At 43.4% G+C, this 21151-nt stretch overlaps 1 protein-coding gene across 1 annotated transcript; it reads right to left on the bottom strand.

Moving 5' to 3' along the window:
* Positions 1 to 589: 589 nt before the first annotated feature.
* LOC118082808 (uncharacterized) lies at positions 590 to 20490 on the bottom strand. The gene is made up of 9 exons (XM_088665492.1): positions 19996 to 20490; positions 19665 to 19704; positions 13756 to 15351; positions 12565 to 12630; positions 11372 to 11472; positions 10517 to 10599; positions 10086 to 10231; positions 2600 to 2752; positions 590 to 1329 (listed from the first exon to the last, which is right to left on the bottom strand). Exons 1-9 carry the CDS (start codon positions 20128 to 20130, stop codon positions 1016 to 1018), a joined length of 2634 nt encoding a protein of 877 aa, XP_088521618.1. The 5' UTR covers positions 20131 to 20490; the 3' UTR covers positions 590 to 1015.
* Between the last annotated feature and the right edge of the window lie 661 nt (positions 20491 to 21151).

Here is a 21151-nt window from a genome sequence, read left to right as displayed (position 1 = left end):
GTGACACACCACCTGAGTTATGCTCGGTTTTTTGGTGAATTTTGACACACCAAGCTCAAAAGGTTGCCCATCACTGGCCTAATAAATCATGGCTACACGAAAGACATCACTGATCCTTGAATTCTTGCAAAGGATGTTTAAAACGCAGCAAATTGTTAATTTTTGATAGCACTCTGTTGATTTTATTCTTGCACATGTTTTGATTTCTGAAGATTTATATTTGGGATAAATGAAGATACATGCAGAGGTGATGGAGAGAAGAGAGGGACCAGTGTGAGGCGAGAAAGGGGGACGTGAGAGCTGGGAAGACTCACTTTGTATGTGGATTGAAGATTAAGGTATAATTATGATAGAGGGATATATACATATAAATTTGTGTTTTATTATGATTATTACTATTTTTTCTTTTCTTCTCTTTTTCTATTTTCTTGTTCTCTCTCCTCTGTTTCTTGTCTTTTTTATTCTATTTGTTCTAGATGCTATTTTATTGTTTTGTGAAAACTTTAATAATAATCTTGGGGTGGGGGGAATGGCAGGGGATGGGAACCCCCCCCCCCCCCTGGTTTACAGACCACAGCATATGCTAAATAAATAGCTGGTGTTGTCTAAGCTACCCACAAACTTTGTTAAAATAAATCAGGATGAACACCTGAATAAACAGGTTGTCTAGAAACAACCCTACAGGCTTTCCATTGCCCCATGCATTTATTTTGACCATTAACCAAGATACAGTACACAATTACACAGAGTTTATTAACAGTCATGAACAGAAGTCACATTCATTGCTGCTTATATATAAAGCCAGGCAGAAAATACAGTTGCCCATAAATTGAAGGAAAAAAATACTATAAGAGTTACATTTTAATAAAGGTATCAGGGGAAATAGGCAAGGAGTGATAAAAAAATTCTGTAAGAACTACTACGTAACAAAAAGTTGCATCTACTCACTAACAAGAAATGAAAGGAGATTAATTATGTATTGGGGAAAGGGGGTGTAACTTATATTGCATTTTCTTTATAAACATTCAGACTGCTCAATAGATACTCTGTACGTTTCACTGGGGCTAGTTCTCTGTTGTAAAGGCTGTTCTGGCGACTTGGCTCTGAGTTTTAACAGGCCAGGGTCTAGACTAAGGAGAGGATGGATGTTACTCTGATCAAATGATGTTGCTGTCCCAGGCAAAGCAGCCTCTTGAAAGTGCAAGTCCTTCTTAGTAAATTTATTTTTTACTATGGTGCACAGCACACTGATCACCACTACAAGAGCACAGATGAAAAAAACCGTGGTACCTACAAGAATCTCAGTATAGCGGAACAAGGAGCTAATGCCTGCAAGACAAATAAAACTGCTTTGTTGAACTCATTCTTTCCCGAATGCTTTTCGGGCACAAAATTTCCTTCCACATTCAAAAGAGATCAGCCAACACGTTATAGAACAATTCTAGGATTCTAGGAGACCAACATTCACATTTCACGCTCCTCCACACTCAGGAGAGGAGTTAACTATCTTAGAGTGAAGACACAACATTTTTAGAACATAGTAAGACCGAATTTGGAAGTTCTCTTGCCACACACAGTGTAAACATAACTTGCCCTCTTCTGGAAAATAGAGCCCTGCTTTCTGCAGCATGATGCACAGTTTGAATTTCTTTGTTTAAAAGCAAATCTGGGATAAAGCCCCCTGTCCATTAACACCCATAGGTTACTAACCATCACTTCCTCACACTGCTTAGAGTAGTTTTGCAACTATCAAAATGTTTTGCTGTTTCTTTCTTTATAAGGTCAAGGAAGAACATATAACAGAACATAATGCACATCACACCTGAAACAAAAGGAAGGCAGCTCACACCAAGTGTGAAGCAAAATGCAGGTCTGAAGGCTGAATCAGCGTAAGGCTTGCTGGCACACATGCCTGAATATCTGTCTGTCATGCAAATTGTTAAGGCTAAGCTCACACTATTGAAGAGCTAACCGTGACTGCTTTTTAAACACTGTGTCCACCTTCCTCCATATATTCCCAGGTGATATGAACAGAAGCATAACTACATCAAAGACTTTCAGGAGCCACAGTACAACTAAAAAGGCATAATCTTACTCTGACAGCTTAAGAGGTTGCTACGATAAACTGGCAGGTTGAATTTCCAATGCAAATAGCGTAGTTCTTCTAAGATGGACAATTATTTCAAACTCACCTTCTGTCTGATTCTACAAGATTTACTGTTCATAAGGGGGGGGGGGACCCTGCCATAGGATGAGCCCACTCTTGTGCAAGCTGGCTGGGGTTTAAGAAGAGGAACATGCACATCCCACTACAAGCAAGAGAACAGCTTCCAGATTAAGATGTGCACCCAACTGATATCCCATAGAACGAGAAGGGACACCTTCTAATGGTCCAGTGTGTTCTCTGTTTTATTTTGTGATAAGCATTTATATTTTAGTTTTAACATTTGAATGTAAACTGCTGTTATGTTAAGCAGCATAACATATTTACTATTATTATTAATTATTTATATCCTTATATCCTTAAGTATTCTCATTCTAATTCCCAATACTGAATAAATGAATAAATAAATCCCAAAGCAGATTTATAAATACATACCTGTCCGTGGATTATGAAAGCACAGAGTTCCAGGGTTTTTTGGAGAACGATCCTCATAACCTTCTTTACATTGACATATATATGTTCCATATCCATTGAGACAGATGGCCTTGTCACCACATAGCCCAATCCCAGAGCTGCATTCATTCACATCTGGCAGGTAGAGAGAGAATAAAATTGTTCTGCAGTAACATGGTTATAAACTTTGAATAGCATGTTTTCAGACTACCAGTCATATAAGCCAAAGCTAACCAATTAAGTAGGAATTTAGTATGCACTGGAAGCTGTCTTACTGCCACTGTAGAAGTGTGCATGCACACGAAAGCTCATACCAAAATAAAAACTTAGTTGGTCTTTAAGGTGCTACTGAAGGAATTTTTTTATTTTACTGCCACTCATTACTTCTGTCTCCCATGGATTGGCAGAATAAACACCAAGACAACACCCTTAAGTCACATAGGTGCAAGGAGAAGCAAGGAGAAAAAGATGTTACACAATCACAGCTAAACAGATATAAACTAGAAACAACTGATACAAGCAATTCTGAAAACAGAGGACAAGTCAAAATAATAAAAATATAAATGAAAATGTTGGGGTATGCAATGCTATGGCATTCCATATGTATGGAACAAAATAGATTTTCCTTAAGCTTTGGCTTCTCCTGATGTTAAGGATTAGTCTTTTCATGCACAAAGCTTTTATTAGCCAGCTACCTTTGTAGATATGAGCACTACATGCAGCATTTGAAATATTAAAGGTAAAGTAAAGGGACCCCTGACCATTAGGTCAGTCGTGACCGACTCTGGGGTTGCACGCTCATCTCGCATTATTGGCCGAGGGAGCCTGCGTATACCGTAGCTTCCAGGTCATGTGGCCAGCATGACAAAGCCACTTCTGGCAAACCAGAGGAGCACATGGAAACGCCGTTTACCTTCCCGCTATAGCGGTTCCTATTTATCTACTTGCATTTTGATGTGCTTTCGAACTGCTAGGTTGGCAGGACCTGAGACCAAGCAACAGGAGCTCACCCCGTCACAGGGATTCGAACCGCCGACCTTCTGATCAGCAAGCCCTAGGCTCAGTGGTTTAACCCACAGCGCCACCTGGGTGGGTATTATAGCTGATTAATTTCCCACCTGGGTGGGTATTATAGCTGATTAATTTCCCATCTTCTCCTCTTCTTCACCTCTTTCATTATGCATTTAAAAAAATCCCCTCCCACTTTTCCTGTAGCATTCATTCTATGGTACCCCACCCCACGCCCAGCTCTTTCACTCACAATGATCACCTCATGGTTAAGCATGTGGAATTTGCTGCCAAGGAGTGTGGTGGAGTCTCCTTCTTTGGAGGTCTTTAAACTTGACGGCCATCTGTCAGGAATGCTTTAATGGTGTTTCCTGCTTGGCAGTGGGTTGGACTGGATGGCCCTTGTGGTCTCTTCCAACTCTATGTGCTCGGAAACGTACTGGGAGCCAATGTAGATCTTTCAAGACCGGTGTTATGTGGTCTCGGCAGCCGCTCCCAGTCACCAGTCTAGCTGCCGCATTCTGGATTAGTTGTAGTTTCCGAGTCACCTTCAAAGGTAGCCCCACGTACAGCGCATTGCAGTAGTCCAAGCGGGAGATAACTAGAGCATGCACCACTCTGGCTAGACAGTCTGCAGGCAGGTAGGGTCTCAGCCTGCGTACCAGATGGAGCTGATAGACAGCTGCCCTGGACACAGAATTGACCTGCGCCTCCATGGACAGCTGTGAGTCCAAAATGACTCCCAGGCTGCGCACCAGGTCCTTCAGGGACACAGTTACCCCATTCAGAACCAGGGAATCCTCCACACCTGCCCGCCTCCTGTCCCCCACGAACAGTACTTCTGTCTTGTCAGGATTCAATCTCAATCTGTTAGCCGCAATCCATCCTCCAACCGCCTCCAGGCACTCACACAGGACCTTCACTGCCTTCACTGGTTCTGATTTGAAAGAGAGGTAGAGCTGGGTATCATCCGCATACTGATGAACACCCAGCCCAAACCCCCTGATGATCTCTCCCAGTGGCTGCATGTAGAAGTTAAAAAGCATGGGGGAGAGGACAGAACCCTGAGGCACCCCACAAGTGAGAGCCCAGGGGTCTGAACACTCACCCCCCACCACCACTTTCTGAACACGGCCCAGGAGGAAGGAGCGGAACCACTGTATAACAGTGCCCCCAGCTCCCAACCCCTCTAGACGGTCCAGAAGGATGTTATGGTCAATGGTGTCAAAAGCTGCTGAGAGATCCAGCAGGACTAGGAAGCAGCTCTCACCTTTGTCCCTAGCCCACCGGAGATCATCAACCAGTGCGACCAGGGCAGTTTCAGTCCCATGATGAGGCCTGAATCCTGACTGGAAGGGATCCAAATGGTCCGCTTCTTCCAGGCGTGCCTGGAGTTGTTCAGCAACCACTCGCTCAATCACCTTGCCCAAGAATGGAAGATTTGAGACTGGGCGATAGTTTTTTTTTTTTTTAATATTTTATTGATTTTGCATAATAAAGAGAACATACATAAAAATACATAACCAATTTTCCACCTACTTCTGTCCCCCCTCCACGGGCCCTCCCCTCCCACAAGAGGATCCCCCGAAAAGCGGGCAGTCGACAGTGGTTCAATTTGTGGTTGAATTTCTACCCACCCCTCCCTCCCACTCCCGGAACCCCCCTCTGCCACCAAGAGACACCAGGTTGGCAGGAGAGATGAAAGTGAGTATCCATCCCATCATCTATCCACACTTAATCCCCCCTCAAAAAAAAAATGAAAAACAAAAACTAGAAAAAGAAAAAAAAAGAAGAAAAAATACAGAAATAATAATAATAATAATAATAATAAAAATTACTAACCATTTTCCATAAACATTGTTTATACGTAGGCTTCCCCGATCTCCCCCCTATCTGATTTTCATTTTAAATCTCATTTAACAGTTTTCTTATCGTTATCCTCATTCTGTTTCCAACCTTCCAATCATATATTCATATACCATCCAAAATCTTTATTAACTTCTCTTTTATTCCCATTTCTCACGCCCTCCCTCCCCCAACCTCCAGGACTCCCCCTGCCACGAAGAGTCCCGGAGGGCAAAAGGAGGCAAGGGGATGATTCTTTATCCAATTGAGTCCCTCCCCTCCCTCTGCCCCCCCCAGCCCTGAAGCCCCCCCTGCCACCAGAAGCTCCCAGCCCGAGGGAGACCAACAAGAGGGGGGAGACACCCAACCATCCCAAATCTTCTTGCCCAAACTAATTTTCTAATGTGTCCAATTACTATTACATCCTAATTTTTACTAACTTAAAACAGTTTCCCTCCCTTGCCTCAATTTCCTTCCAAGGACTTCCTTATATTTTAATTCCTTTTTACTTTCCCAATCTTTAATTTAACCTTTATTCTCAATTTTTCCTCCTCCTCCCTCGTTCACGGCTATTCCCTTCAATTCCAGCAATGTCCAGAGTCAACAATCCAGTTTTCAAACCTTCTTATCCATCCTAATACAGAATATATTCCTTCCTCCTTCATCCCTCCCCCTTTTTAACATATTTTGACACCCAAATGTCTCTGTCCTCCCCCCGATGATCCCATCTTGCTTGCCCATTGCGTTTCTTGTGTGCTTTCTGCCACTCAAGCAGCTCTTGCTCTTCCCCCTCGAAGAGGGGGGTGATCCCATTTTTTTTAAGAATTCTCTGTCCCTCAGACAGCTCTTGTATCTCCCCCTCCAAAGGGGGGGTGTTCCAAGTCGAAATTTGGTCTTTCTCCTCTTGTATATCCAAATCATCCTCTTCTTCTTCAATTATGCCGTAGTTAGATTCATCTGTCCTATTGTCCTCTATCAAGGTTCTTTCACTCATATTCTGTTTCTGTACATCTTGATTCATTATTTCCATCTGCTGTCGAGTTTTGTCCATTCCGATCTTTATTTCCCATAAGAGTTCCATAACTTTCCTCTGGAAGCCAGGTGCATAATCTGTTGTTAACATTTTCCCAAGTTTTCAAGGGCAGAGCAGAGCTTGAAAAACAGGAAGTGGTTACAAATTACAACTGTTCTGAATGCTGCAAACTGGATGCGATGTATCCATTCCAAATGTTGTTACATTAGTTTTTATAATTATTTCACTAGGCTGCAACCAATCTCCTGTTTAAACAGTCCAGTCTCTACTTTCCTCAGTTCAGCCTTTATTCACCTAGAAGTGTCTATAAGCCAATTCCACCATTTCCTTTATATCCTCTCAGTCTGCTTGCTGTTCTGTCCGGGTTGCCGCTTTCGGGAGAGGAAGCGGCTCTTCTCTCTTTAATGACCTCTATTTGCAGGGATTTTCCAGTTTTTATACAGTTCTCCCCCTTTGCCCTGCCTCAGGGGGAGAATTTTCTATCAATCCTTGGAATTGTTCAAATTACGAACCTCCTTTCCCCGGCATCGGGTGCTTCTCCTCTTACTGCTTCCTCTTTCATCAGTGGGGGGGGGGATCGGCTTCCGTTTTTTCGATCTCACCCCCGTTCCAAATTTAAAGTCCAATTATAATTTTAAATCCTTTTACGCACGGTTCCCGGTCTTTTCAATCTTTCTTTAGGAAAAATCCAGCGCTCTCCGCCTCCGGTTCGGAGCTTCCCTCCGCGAGGATAACGATGGCGCTCAATATGGCCCCCACGACTTCAACCCTTCCTGCACCGGGGCTCTTATTAGAGCCTGCCGGCGAGCTGGGGAGTCGGAAATCGGGACTCTGCTGAGCATTTGCCCCAGGGACGCTCGACCCTGGGTTCTATGGGGCGCAGCGTCGCTCCCGCTGCTTCCCCCCCCCTCGCAAAGGCGGGCTGCCTCGGAGCTCGAAGCAAACCCCACCGGCCGGCGATAGTTGACCATATTGGCTGGGTCCAAAGAGCGATAGTTGACCATATTGGCTGGGTCCAAAGATGCTTTTTTAAGAAGCAGTTTAATAACCACCTCTTTCAGCAGGTCTGGGAAGGCTCCCTCACAGAGGGAAGCATTCACCACCCTGCAGAACCCATCGCCCAGCCCTTCCCGGCTCTCCTTTATTAGCCAGGATGGGCAAGGGTCAAGGAGACAGGTGGTTGGTTTCACTTTTCCAAGCAGCCTGTCCACATCCTCAGAGGTAACAGATTGAAATTGATCCCATGAATCGCGACTAGACAGGGCTCCAGCACTCTCCCGCCCCGGCCCTGCTCCCACGGTGGAGTCTACCTCCCTCTGAATCTGAGCGACTTTATCTGCAAAAAACTTTGCAAAAGCATTGCAGGAGATATTGGGGTCCCTACCAGGCCCAGATGACAAAGGTGGTTCAGATAGATTGCGAACCACCTGGAACAGTCTCCTGCTGCTGTTTTCTGCAGATGCGATAGAAACGGTGAAGAAGGTCCTCTTCGCCGTCGCCATTGCCACTTGGTAGGCTCGAAGTTGAGCTCTAGCCCGTGTTTGGTCGGATTCAGAATGAGTTTTCCGCCACCGGCGCTCTAGCCGTCTCAACGACTGTTTCATCACCCTCAGCTCCGGGGAAAACCACGGGGCTGTCCGGGCTCCATGCAATCGGAGAGGGCGCTTCGGAGCCAAACAGTCAATAGCCCTGGTTAACTCCACATTCCAGCGGGCCACCAGGGAATCGGCTGAAAGGCCATCAACATGGGATAAGACATCCCCTACCACTCTCTGGAAACGATTTGGATCCATTAAGTGGCGGGGGCGGACCATCCAAATAGGTCCCACCTCCCTGCAGAGGGGAAGGGTCGCAGAGAAGTCCAGTTGCACTCAGATTTCTTTCATAGACCGCCCCTTTTCTGTGATGTATGATATACTGGGGAGGGGTTGTGGTCCTGGGCTACACCCTTTCTCTAATGTATTATGATACTTCTGGGGGTGGCTCTGATTGGAGGGGGGGATTTTAAATTGTCTATATAGGGGCAGGCGGGCTTTTGTTCTGGGTCTTTCCTCCTATGTGAGAGAGAAAATCACCCTGTTGCAACAGTCAGTAAAGATCAAGCTTACTAGCTGCTTTGCTTCTCAATATTCTCCGGTCGACCTCTGTTATTTATTCCTACCGATGGAGAACCTACAAAAGACTATGCAAGAGCTCTTCTGTACCCCATAAGGGAATAAGGCCAGATTTGCTTATAACAAAATGCATAGTGCAACTGGGTCATGGACATTGAGGGGATAACCCATAGTCTTCATGAACGTGGTTTCAACAATGACTTGCTTTCGAGCAGGACCTGTCATTGTAAAATAAAGTGCTAGAAGCCCAAGGCGAATGTGCTTCAAACTCCATGAGGGGAAGGCAAATGGAGAAACAAGATGATGTGGAGAGAAGCAACTGTTGGGAAGAAGAGTTTGGATTTGATATCTTGCTTTATCACTACCCTAAGGAGTCTCAAAGCGGCTAACAATCTCCTTTCCTAGTTACAGGTAGGTAGCTGTTTTGGTCTGAGTCGAAGCAAAATAAAAAAAATCCTTCAGTAGCACCTTAAAGACCAACTAAGTTTTTATTTTGGTATGAGCTTTCGTGTGCATGCTTTCGTGTGTATCTGAAGAAGTGTGCATGCACACAAAAGCTCATACCAAAATAAAAACTTAGTTGGTCTTTAAGGTGCTACTGAAGGAATTTTTTATTTTGCTTCAATCTCCTTTCCTTTCCCTTCCTCTCCCACAACAAACACTCTGTGAGGTGGGTGGGGCTGAGAGACTTCAAAGAAGTCTGACTAGCCCAAGGTCACCCAGCAGCTGCATGTGAAGGAGCAGATACACAAACCAGGTTCACCAGATTACAAGTCTACCACTCTTAACCACTACACCACACTGACTCTCAGTGGGAAAGAGTTACACATGCCACCTAATGGCTTCCCTGCTCCAAATTTTCCCCTCTTGAAGAGAAAAGCAGGTATTAGGTTTTTGTTGTATGCTGTAGACTAGAGTTATGTGGATCAAACTGTATGCAATACTTGGATTGCATCCTTCAACTGATATAAACTAGAATGAAGTTTCAGTCCCATTTGATGCCATGTAATCAACTTATAAATTGATTTGGGAGACACTGACACAATGTTAAGGTGTAATTCAACATCACACTATTACAATCGTTCTGTCCGCAAAAGCACTTTTGCTTGCATGATGGAACAATCGCCCCCTGTTTGCTGTTCTGGGGGATCTCCTGACCCCCCAAGCCTATTTGAGAGAAGCCCTCTTGTGCTGGCTCTCATTACTGCAATTGTTCAGTTGAATCCAGCCGTATGTGATCAGCTTAATTTTCTGTGGCTTAAAGGGTTTTTCTTTCCTCCTGCCTTCACTGATGCAAAAATAACAAGCCCAGAATTTTATTCACTGAATGATTAAAGTTTCTTTTTTAGCTAGTGATAGGAAGACCTGTGGAATGTTTTCCTCATCACTCCCCCATCCCAGACCTCCCCATCTCTATATAACTTGTTATTTTATACCACCCATAAATAGTGTAACTCTTTTTACACACCTCTCACCACAACTGTCTGAACCTTGCCATCTTCCACAGATGCTCCACCAAGGTCTTCCAGTTGCAAATGCAATAAGTGAGATATATTCTTTTCTTCTGGTGTTAGATGGAGCCAGAACATGAATATCAGGTTCGGGCCATTTTGTCTACATATAAAAATGGAAATATTAATTTCAAATGAGTGAGTACATTAACACTTCCCTTCTCTAGTAGCTGAGCGCATATAATAAAGGTAATTATCTCAGCTTGGGAATAAGAAGACAGAAGGCAAGTTGAAGGTTTACTACAGAGAAAGAAGGAAGAAGGGTTGGAAATAATATCGTTGGCTTTTCCTCATTAAGTGCAACTGATAAAGAATAGCACACAAATTCATGGTGCTTTAAACCAAGTTTGTTACCATTTTAGGGCAATCTATAGCTTAGCTGACATACCTATCAGTTTCTTCTTTCCTTATAATTTCCTTTAACTTGACTTCCTTGACTTTGATTGAGAAGAGTTTCATTTTCTCTTGTACCTGGAAAAAAATACCCAACTGTGGGTTTATATTACAGATAACCAATGGTTAAATCAATGGCAACTGAAAGAAAGGCGCCCATAGCATAATTAATAGCCTGTTAAAAATAACAACAAAACCTCACCCAGGTATGGTGGATCTCAATTTTTCCTACTATGGGCCAATTATGCTAGTATATGTAATATAAAAATAGTATTTTGTTTTTATATATTTACTTCAAGTATTTCAAAATAACATTGCACCTGTAATAAATATGTATTATATATCTATTATATCTCTTCAATATGTTTCCACTCTTCTTTCCCTTCTTCTAACTCACAAAATTCTTATTCCATTTCTCAATATCAACATCTCTTAGTCACTCTGAATCTCTTTCACAAAAACTCCCCATACATTGCTTGCCTCTTATTATTCCAAAATAATGAATGCTCACCATTTCCCCAAAGATGTCTGTTTCCTTGTGTGCCTTCTGGTGAATCTGTGTGCTTCCATTTTATTCATCACCAAAAGGTGAAAACCCAAGCTTTCTGCTGTCTTTAATTTGTTTGAATACCCATGTGCTAGCTGTGCAGTTTGAAAAATTATTAAACTCATTTTGTGGAACTGACATGATACCAGCATCAATATGATGTGCCACAGGCGAGGTGTGCCCCCACCTCAAAAATAAAGAACTAAAACTGAGGACTTGAAGCTACTCTATTAAAAGGACTGACATATAGCATTACAAACACAATCGGCTTTACCATACAACCAGTGCCATTTGTTTTCTTACCTGACTCTTAATAGAGTCTATGAGAGCTTTTTCCAACTCACTTCCAATGGGAGAGCTCCATCCTTTGTTTTCTATACCAAAACTTATTTCAAACAGAAGATCTGCAGAAGACCCAAAGATTGCCAAAGTGCAGTGAAGATACAGAAAATAGCAGAGCAATTCCTACAGCTTGCCACTTCGTGTTTAAAGCTAACAGCCCCCTAAGCCAGTGTGGTATAGTGGTTAAGATGTCAGACTAGGAGGTGGGATACCAGGGTTCAAATCCACACCCAGCCATGAAGCTCATTGGGTGACCTTAGGCCAGTCACTGTCTCTCAGGTGGACCTACCTCACAGGGTTGTTGTGGGAATTAAATGAGAAGGAAAAGCATGTATATCACCTTGAGCTCCTTGGAGGGAAAGGTGGGATATAAATGCCGTAAATTAATAAGCACAAAGGAAAGTGTTCCCTGCCCCCAAAGGGCCTACTTGCAGCATGAGTATCATTTATTTAACAGGTAGGTAGCCGTGTTGGTCTGGATCGAAGTAAAATAAAAAAATTCCTTCAGTAGCACCTTAAAGACCAACTAAGTTTTTATTTTGGTATGAGCTTTCGTGTGCATGGTATCTGAAGAAGTGTGCATGCACACGAAAGCTCATACCAAAATAAAAACTTAGTTGGTCTTTAAGGTGCTACTGAAGGAATTTTTTTAATTTATTTAACAGTCAGTGTTGTTTCAGGTCACCCAACCATTTAAAGGATCTACATTGGCTCCCAGCGCTGACCTTTAAACAGCCTTGGCCCAGTATACACGAAGGAGCGTCTCCACCCCCATCGTTCAGCCTGGACATGGAGGTCCACCTCCAAAGGCCTTCGGACAGAAGTGAAGCTACAGCGAACCAGGCAGAGGGCCTTCTTGGTAGTGGTACCCTCCTTGTGGAATGCCCTCCCATGAAATGTCAAGGAGATAAACAACTACACAACTTTGCAAAGACATCTGAAGGCAGCCCTGTATAGGGAGGTTTTAATGCTTGATGTTTTGTTATGTTATTATATCTGTTGGAAGCCACCCAGAGTGGCTGGGGCAACCCAGTCAAATGGGTGGGGTACAAATAAAATAATAGTAGTAGTAGTAATAGTAATAATTCTACACTGGGAAAGCAAGTTTTTTAAAAGTTCTTCCACCCTTGAGGAAGGGGATATGGAAACGTTACCTCCAGGATTGTGCTCTGATTCCAGTACAAAATTATTGTCATGGGGCTTCAAAACAGAATCCCTCTCTATGGAAGAAAGGCAACGGAAAAATATCAATCTAGTATCTGGAACATGAGAGTTCTAGTGCAATGCCCATAAACACCACCAAGTCAAAAGTGTATCTGACTCGCATGTACATACCGTACAGTTTATTGTAAAATAATCCCCCCCATAGCCCCATATGCAATATGTGGAATGAAAATACACTTTATGCTTGCACACATGTTTATATGCACAAGTAAAACATTTTTCACTGAACACAAGACACCTGACAGCCTTCAGAGAATTGGGGGCATTTGTCTTGTGGTACCCAGGTGGCACTGTGGGTTAAACCACTGAGCCTAGGGCTTGCTGATCAGAAGGTTGGCGGTTCGAATCCCTGTGAAGGGGTGAGCTCCCGTTGCTCGGTCCCAGCTCCTGCCAACCTAGCAGTTCGAAAGCACCTCAAAAGTGCAAGTAGATAAATAGGAACCGCTACAGCGGGAAGGTAAACGGCGTTTCCGTGCGCTGCTCTGGTTTGCCAGAAGCGGCTTTGTCATGCTGGCCACATGACCCGGAAGCTATACGCCGGCTCCCTCGGCCAATAATGCGAGATGAGCGCGCAACCCCAGAGTCAGTCACGACTGGACCTAATGGTCAGGGGTCCCTTTACCTTTACCTTAAAGATTTAACAAATGGATTGTGGCATAGTCTTTTGTGGACTAGAATATCAGTCGGTAGGCGAATATAGACACAAACACAAAGAAAATGAGAGAGAGGGAAAACATGGTGTTTTGTCAAACAGTAGGGTTCCATTTTCAAAAAAACACACAATTAAATGAAAACAGTACAGTGAAAATTCTGCAAAGGAAGAGCAGCGACCATTCATAATAAAAATGACTGACCAGTAATGAATGAGTGAGGGAAATCCAATGTGTGAAGCAGCTCGGATTTAGAGTGACAATTTTGTTTCATCTGCTAACAGTTACTGACTCCCCCTCCTATATCAAACACTAGAAAAAGCTGAAAATCATACACTGCTCAGTGGAGTTAAGCCAGATTTCCCGAAACACACAGGCTAGCAAGGATTTCTTCTGTACTTCCCCCAATTAGCTCCGTGCATTTACCAGCCTTAGTTGATAGATAAGCAGTTGAGAGGTAACAAGACTTACCATAGGAATTATTCTCTGCTTTCAATGAAGTTTTATGACTTGACACCTGATCAGAAGGTGAGTAGAGAGGATTTGGGTTTGTGGGCTTCTTTTGCAGTCGCTCTATGTATCTGGTTACTGGATCGTTGAGAGACGAAGTAGAAACTGCCTCTACTTGGGTACCTTTTGAGTTCTTTGAGGGAACAGCCTGGAAATTTGTAGCTGTAGTGGTTGTAGAGCCCAAGAGTTTCCTATTAAGCATCCTTAGTGAAGGAGCAGGCAGCACATTAGAGTACCCTACAGTAGTCAGATAAGTTTTTGGCTTGGCTGTAGGAATGTTTGGCATTTCTGTAGTGAGCTGCTCTGCTCCACGAGGTTCATTTTTCCCTGCAGCAGTAGTCACTGCTATGTACTTATTACTGTTGCCATTCTCTTCTCCATAGGCTTGATGGTCCCTCTGCTCTCCTGTAAATACTTCCTTCAGTTCCAAGTGTTGAAATTCCATTTCATCCATGATTTTCCTGGAGAACTCAGAATTAGCCTGCAGTGGGTGAGGAACCTCTTCTTGCTTCTTCTCTGGGATACTTTTAGGAGGTGAAACTGGAGTTCTCTGATCTTCCATGAACATTTGTGGAAAAGTAGTGCCACTCAAGGCAGATGTTCCAAATATTGTTCTCCCAGTATTGTTCATGTATCCTGGCTCCCTGCGTGTGGTTATATGCCCACTATTTTGAAGAGTGACAGATTCAGTGGCAGTTCCATGACCTTTCACTGCCACCGATTTTGTCACCATTCTGACCTTTTGGGACACACGTCGTGTGGCTGAAGAGGCAATTGGCTTGTACATAACTGCTTTTTCTTCATTCTCAATACTGCTTGATTCTAAGACTAGAGTTTTATTGAAGTTGATGGAAGAGGTTTCACTCCCATTCCTCATGTCAACAATAGATGACTTAGCAACATGAATCCTCTTTATATCAAGAGGTTTCAAGGTAACTTTTTTTTTGGTTTTCAAGAGAGAAACTGTAGGCTCTAGGAATGATTCTAAGCTTGTAGCCTTGCCATTTCCCCACCACCTCTCTTTACTAGTCGCAGGAAGCCCATTTTCGCTGCTAAGCTTTCTGCTAGTGTTTGCAAAATCCATTATTACAGAGTTGGGAGAAAGTCCAGCACCGCTGTTAGATTTCACAAATGGCCTTTCACCACCAGTAAAAGTTTCATAATCTTCAAATACATAATACCGTCCTTTAAAATGCTTATGACTATGGTTGGGAGAAGACATTGTTGACAAAAACACTATATGGACAGCCACAGCCTGTGCAGCAAACACCAAAGTACCATGGTTTCTGCATGCATAAGTTATTTTGCTTTCAACACTTGACAAGGCTCCTTGGAATATGACCTTATCCTGATTTTCTTCACATTGTGAATTCCCTTCAAATCCTTCTATGTAAATCAAGATATGCTTGTGAGGACCAGCCCAGATAGTCCAATTGCACCAGCTGTTGCCCGGAATCCTGCTCAGATCTGGAGGAGAAAAAGTTCCAGCATCACCCTCCAAGACAGCGTGGCAACTTGTTACAGGAAGATACACCAGCAGCCAAGGGAATCCCAGTTCTGTAGGTGGAAGATGAAAGAAGGTCTACAATCACCATCACTTTGGGCTCATCCACACTTCTGCTTGTCCCGGGCCTAGAAAGCATGGATCCAATGGGTTTTCTGCTTTTCCTATGCTTTCTTGGCACAGGTCTAAGTGGTTTTGCCTTTGTCCCACTACTTCCCTCCTGAAAACCTGCTCTTTCATGCTAATCAGAATAGATGGCAATTTGTGGGGGGAAACCAATTGCCATTTCTTCCAATTCAGCACTAAACTGCGGGTTTCCCCAGGGGGTAATGGCAGAACAAATGGAAGTTTGGATGATCCATTTGTTGAGCACGATTGGTTTATTGCAGGCATAGGCAAACTCCGGCCCTCCAGATGTTTTGAGACTATAATTCCCATCATCCCTGACCACTGGTCCTGTTAGCTAGGGTTGATGGGAATTGTAGTTCCAAAACATCTGGCGGGCTGTAGTTTGCCTTTGCCTGGTTTATTGCATTAGAAGAGTGGCAATAAAATTGCTAGCACATTTGCAAAGCTAAGTAGGGACTGGTCTGGTTTCAAACTGGATGGGGGACCATGTTTTGAGATTACTGCATTGCAGGGGATTGGACTAGATGACCCTTGGTGTCCCTTCCAATTCTACAATTCCATGAGTCTATGAGATACATCTTTTCCTTGTTAATGATCCACTACATAAATTGTATAGCTTCATCTTTATGCATTTTACACTTGAGAAGAGTTACAGTACTTTTGAAATACAAGACAAACTAGGGGACACCCAAATACCCTGGCTAATATACGACCAACTACATCCCTTCTTAAGCAATCCAGCAGTAAAATCAGCAGCTACTAGGCCCTTGACCACCTTCGAAAACCTTCTCCTGACAGCAGAGGGACACAGCAAAGGGATGATATCCACAATATACAAAATACTGCTCCAAAATCCCACAAACCCCTTGCCACAAAGAACAATGGGAGCATGACAAACGCTATGAAATTAACCCAGCCCAATGGACTAGAATGTGGTCTAAACCTCCCTTTAAATCCATCTCAGCCAAAAGAAAGGAACTCCCTCTCACCTACAGATGGTACTTAACACCATGGAAACTGGTGCCGATACACCCAGGAACCTCACCAAAATGTTGGAGAGGCTGCACTTCCACAGGCACATACCTCCACATGTGGTTGGAATGTCCTAAAATCCAACTCTTCTGGACAGCAGTCCAGTGCTCCTGCAGCCACCAATTTAGGAAATGCAGGGAGTGTTTATTCCTTTATTGTAAATGGAACCTGACACTGTCTACTCAGAAGTAAGTCCCACTGTATTCAATGGTGCTTACTCCCAGGTAACTGGGTCAAGACTGTACAGCCTTACACTGCAATCCAAAGCATTTTTACTCAGAACTAAGTCTCACCAAGTTCAATAGGGTGTACTCTCTTGTATGTTCCTGAACATTTTCAGAGTTCCATTATTATATTATATTATATTATATTATATTATATTATATTATATTATATTATATTATATTATATTATTATTATCCCACCTTTTCCCCTGACAGGGACACAAGGTAGCTTATAGCTACAATTTTATCTCATTCCATTTATCTGTGGAAGGCTTTGCACATGATCCCTTCCTTTGCACTTTTTTTTTACAATAACCCTGTGATGTAGGGGAGGCAGAGAGGTTGCAATTGGCTTAAAGTGACCAATGTCAATTTGTATATGATGTCAATGTGGGCGGAAGAAGCTTACTGATGTAGGAGAGGACACCCCTTTTTTCATTGCAGAAATATTGGAGGGTGTGTGCATTCCCTGTTCTACTGGCTGCATTGCTTCTAATCAAACAGTGATGCTGGGTGGGGGGGGGAGGGCAGGGAATCTAATGGACATACAGTAACTCATCGGTCACCAACCATTTGGGGCCAGTGTGCACATTTCAAAAAGGTAGGCCCAGTGCTATTTTTCTAGAAAAAGAGGTACCAGAACTCACCTCATTCTCTTAGAATGGCAATGGCATCGACCTGAGAAGTGCTGGAACTGTGTTCTGGTGAGTTCTGGCTGAAAAAAGCCCTGGATAGGCCTGTCATTCAAATTAACTCTAAATAGCTGCACTGAGTCCTGTCAGGGGGAAAGGCAGGTAATAGAAACAGAGTTGGAAGGGACCCCAAGAATCACCTGGTCCAACCGGATGCAATACAGAAATCCAACACCAGCTTAGCTGCCAAGTATCCCGTTTTTCATGGGAAACCCCCGGATTTTAATCCATTTCCTGCTGTTCTCCCGAATGGAGAAAAAGCCCAGAAATCCCCCGGATTTCCTACCTGCCAGGGAGCCTCCATTTGGGGTGCTGCTCTGCCCATGTGTGGGCACCGGAAATAGGTCAGAGCGGCACCGGAAGTCGCTTCTACTCATGCCCGGCGGCCATCTTGGCCACCACCAAGATGGCCGCCGGGCATGCATAGAAGCGACTTCCAGTGCTGCTCTGACCTATTTCCGGTGCCCACACATGGGCAGAGCGGCCCTGGAAGTTGCTTCTACGCAACTTCTGGTGCCATGCCACTGCTGATCCTGCATTTTTCAGCATTTTTCACTTGGCAGGTATGCACCAGACCCTGCTCAACCTTGCAAATGTGCTAGCAGTTTTACTGCTACACCACTAGGAGGCTTAGATAATGATAAAAAAGGAGCAATGCAAAAATTCTTGGCGTTTATTCAATGCTTTGAGCATCTGGAAGCACTTCATACATTGTATTAGTTATGCTTCCAGCAATCTGGCCAGGCAGTTTGGCATTCTACCTGAATTGCAGTATACCCGTACTGCTCACAGGCGAACTATAGGTCTACAATAGACAGAGAGAGACAGCACAAAAGATCTGCTCAGACAAGCTCCCCCTGCCCCCCAACACACACCCCAGAAGCAGACTGCTGATGTTGACAGATCACTGGTTGGGGAACAAGTGGAAGCCTGCCTGAGTTTAGGTAACTTCAAAATAATGCTGACTCTGGACACACCTTGAGAGGTAACACAACTGCTGAACAGGACAAAGGTGGCTTGCGATTTGCCCATTTTCAAGGCAAGAGAAAACATTTCTGAAGATTTATCACAGGGCCACTTCACACATCCTTTCCAGAGATCAAACAACTCCACATCATCCAGGATTAAGAATGAAGCTGAAAAATCGTTTTATTTTACTTCTCGGCATATACGTGCAGTTGGCATGTATGTCAAAAGCCGACAGCGCTTGCTCCTTGGTGCTGACTGGAGGCCACTGTTGTGGTTCTGACAGTATGGAAAACACCACACTAATCTTCTGACACCAACCAGTCAATCATTGTGCCACTTGGACAAAATCTCCTGAAGAAAATGTTGGAAGTTTGTATTTCCTATCCCATTTGCTGTAAGCTATCAAAAGCACAAATACAACTTTCTGAGAACTATAGGTAGTCGATCAGGGTTATATGTTTCAGAAGTAACAGCCTCCATCTTCTTGCATCTGAGCCATCACATCAAGTAATGGGATTTGCTTGGCTTGACTTCTCCTTCTTAGGCTCTGTTTGCAGCTTCAAGGCACTGAACCCAACACCTCCCTCCCAAGTGCTCCCATCACAGAGTCCAGGGATGTGGTGCTACAGCCCCTCCAGTTCCTCAGTTAATCTGAATCTTCTCATTGCTCAGCTGCAAAGTTCATAACCTATGTAGCTGAGCCTGAAATATTGGCTTGAGGAAAACTGGCAAAGCATAAATCAAATCACAGAATCCCACTGGTGGTCATCTGAGGGGCATGAAAATACCAGATCTGCAAAATTCAAAGAACACCCTAAAGCTGGAAAAAAGAGAGGCAGCTGTTTCTGCCATGAGAGTGATGTGATACTTTAGAAATAAACATAATGCAAATACTGCCCTGTGGGCACTTGTGCATTTAAAGTGTGTGGGGGATACAAAACAAACACACCACCTATCCTTCCCAGATTTAAAACAGGGACTGGAAATTTCTCTAGCAGTTCTCCCTCTTTGTTTTAGCAGAGCCCAACCCTGGGGCTTAGTCAGGAAGAACAGCAGCAGCAGAAATCCATTACTCACAGGCTCCTTGACCTGCCCCATTCGCCATCCTGGAAGGAAGACAACTACCGGTAGCCTCTACGGATTACATTACCATTGGAATCATCCCTTTGGTATTGAGCGTACCTTGCAGCCATACTGCCCTCCCCCCCCCCAAGATCCAAAGTACACAAATCCCAACAATACTTGTGCACAGTACAAAATTGCTGTCAAACCCATGAATGAGTCACCTTGCTCCTTCAGACTGTCCATTTTTAAGCTCACCTGGTTTTGATTCCTGAGATCCATTAAGACTTGTGTCTGCCTAAAAAGAAAACCAAGGGATTTGCTCTTATTATCATGCAAGTATAGCACAGATACAAGCGCTCTTACTCACAGTCATTCCAGGGCTCACTGCTTATTAAGTGCCAAAATCCCATTAACTCTGGGAAGTGCACAGTTTACTTTACAGAGGAAATGGTGTGTTTATTTAACATATATGGCTATTTCTATCAGAGGTACATGGGATATAAATGGAAGAATGAGGCACTTACATGAAGCCCTCTTGGGGCAAGATGTGTTTTGACTTGGCACTTAGGACAACACCAATACTCACCCATTCATCATGTTTTCCTACATCAAAGTTTGGCGTAGGGGAACCCCTGGAAGCTTGATTAGTAGTATCCTTCCCTAATGAGCAAGAGCAAAGCAAAAGAAGAAATAATGCCAGTGGAAAAAGCAACTTCATCATAAAGTTTTACCAAGCCCCTCCATTAAATATCTCCCCAGTTGCTCCTTTCCTAAGCCATTCAGTGTCTGCTACAGCTGCTTCACTCGCTCTCTCTCACTTTTCAAGGCCAGCCATTTACGAATTCTCCCTCCACCCAAAGGCACTCTATTATCCAATCAGATTACAAGGTGCCAAGTAGCACTAATTAAATACTTGAGGGCTCACTTGCTTGAGAGGATGTTTGCATGTTTACTTAGAAGTAAGTTTCACTTTGCTTAATACTCCCAAGAAATAAGTTTGCAGACAGATGTGGGTAGATGGTGTTTGCTAGCTGTGGACTGTACTAAGTTGTTGTAAAACATGCCTTTAAATTTGATAATAAAGATTGTTCCTATTTATACCATTCCCAGAGAAGGTTCATGAGGCATCTGCTCTGTATTCTTTTTGGTACCGAGCAAATCATTGGGGGTGGTGGGATACCCTGGGCTTTTTAAGGGCTTTTAATAGATTGTGTGTGTCTTCCTAAAGTTTTAAAGTCCTACCTGGTGCTCTTATTGATGCATCTCTCATGTGATGTGTTTTATATTGCTTTATATTAACCATTTTATGTACATGATGCCACGAAGTGAACTTCAGTCATGGGGTGGCATAGAAATACTGTTAATAAATAAAATACATGTTTATTCAGGAAATAAATACTTCCCTAAAGAAAATCCCATGGAGTTAAATGGCATTCTCAACGACTACATAGTATTAGACTTAGTATGAATTTGAAGTCAAATAATAGAATAATGTCTGACACACATAAGGCCAATAAACCTAAGATTTCCCAAACCCATGTTGGTAAGTTTCAGCACAGCACTTACCACAACAGCCCCACCTTTTAAATGGTGCATTATTAGTACCAAAAAAGCTTTGAAAGGATATAAAGCTTGTCCTCTAGCTCCCTCTGGTGGCTATGTGTTGTTTTAGCACCAGAGAAAGCAGGCAGCTGAATGGGCAAAGCACCACCAGATGTCATTTCCCAAGAAATCAGTATGCT

This window comes from Zootoca vivipara, chromosome 3 (genome assembly GCF_965207765.1).
Source record: "Zootoca vivipara chromosome 3, rZooViv2.hap1.1, whole genome shotgun sequence".
NCBI classification, from domain to species: Eukaryota; Metazoa; Chordata; class Lepidosauria; order Squamata; family Lacertidae; genus Zootoca; species Zootoca vivipara.
This window is presented reverse-complemented; position numbering and strand designations above follow the sequence as displayed.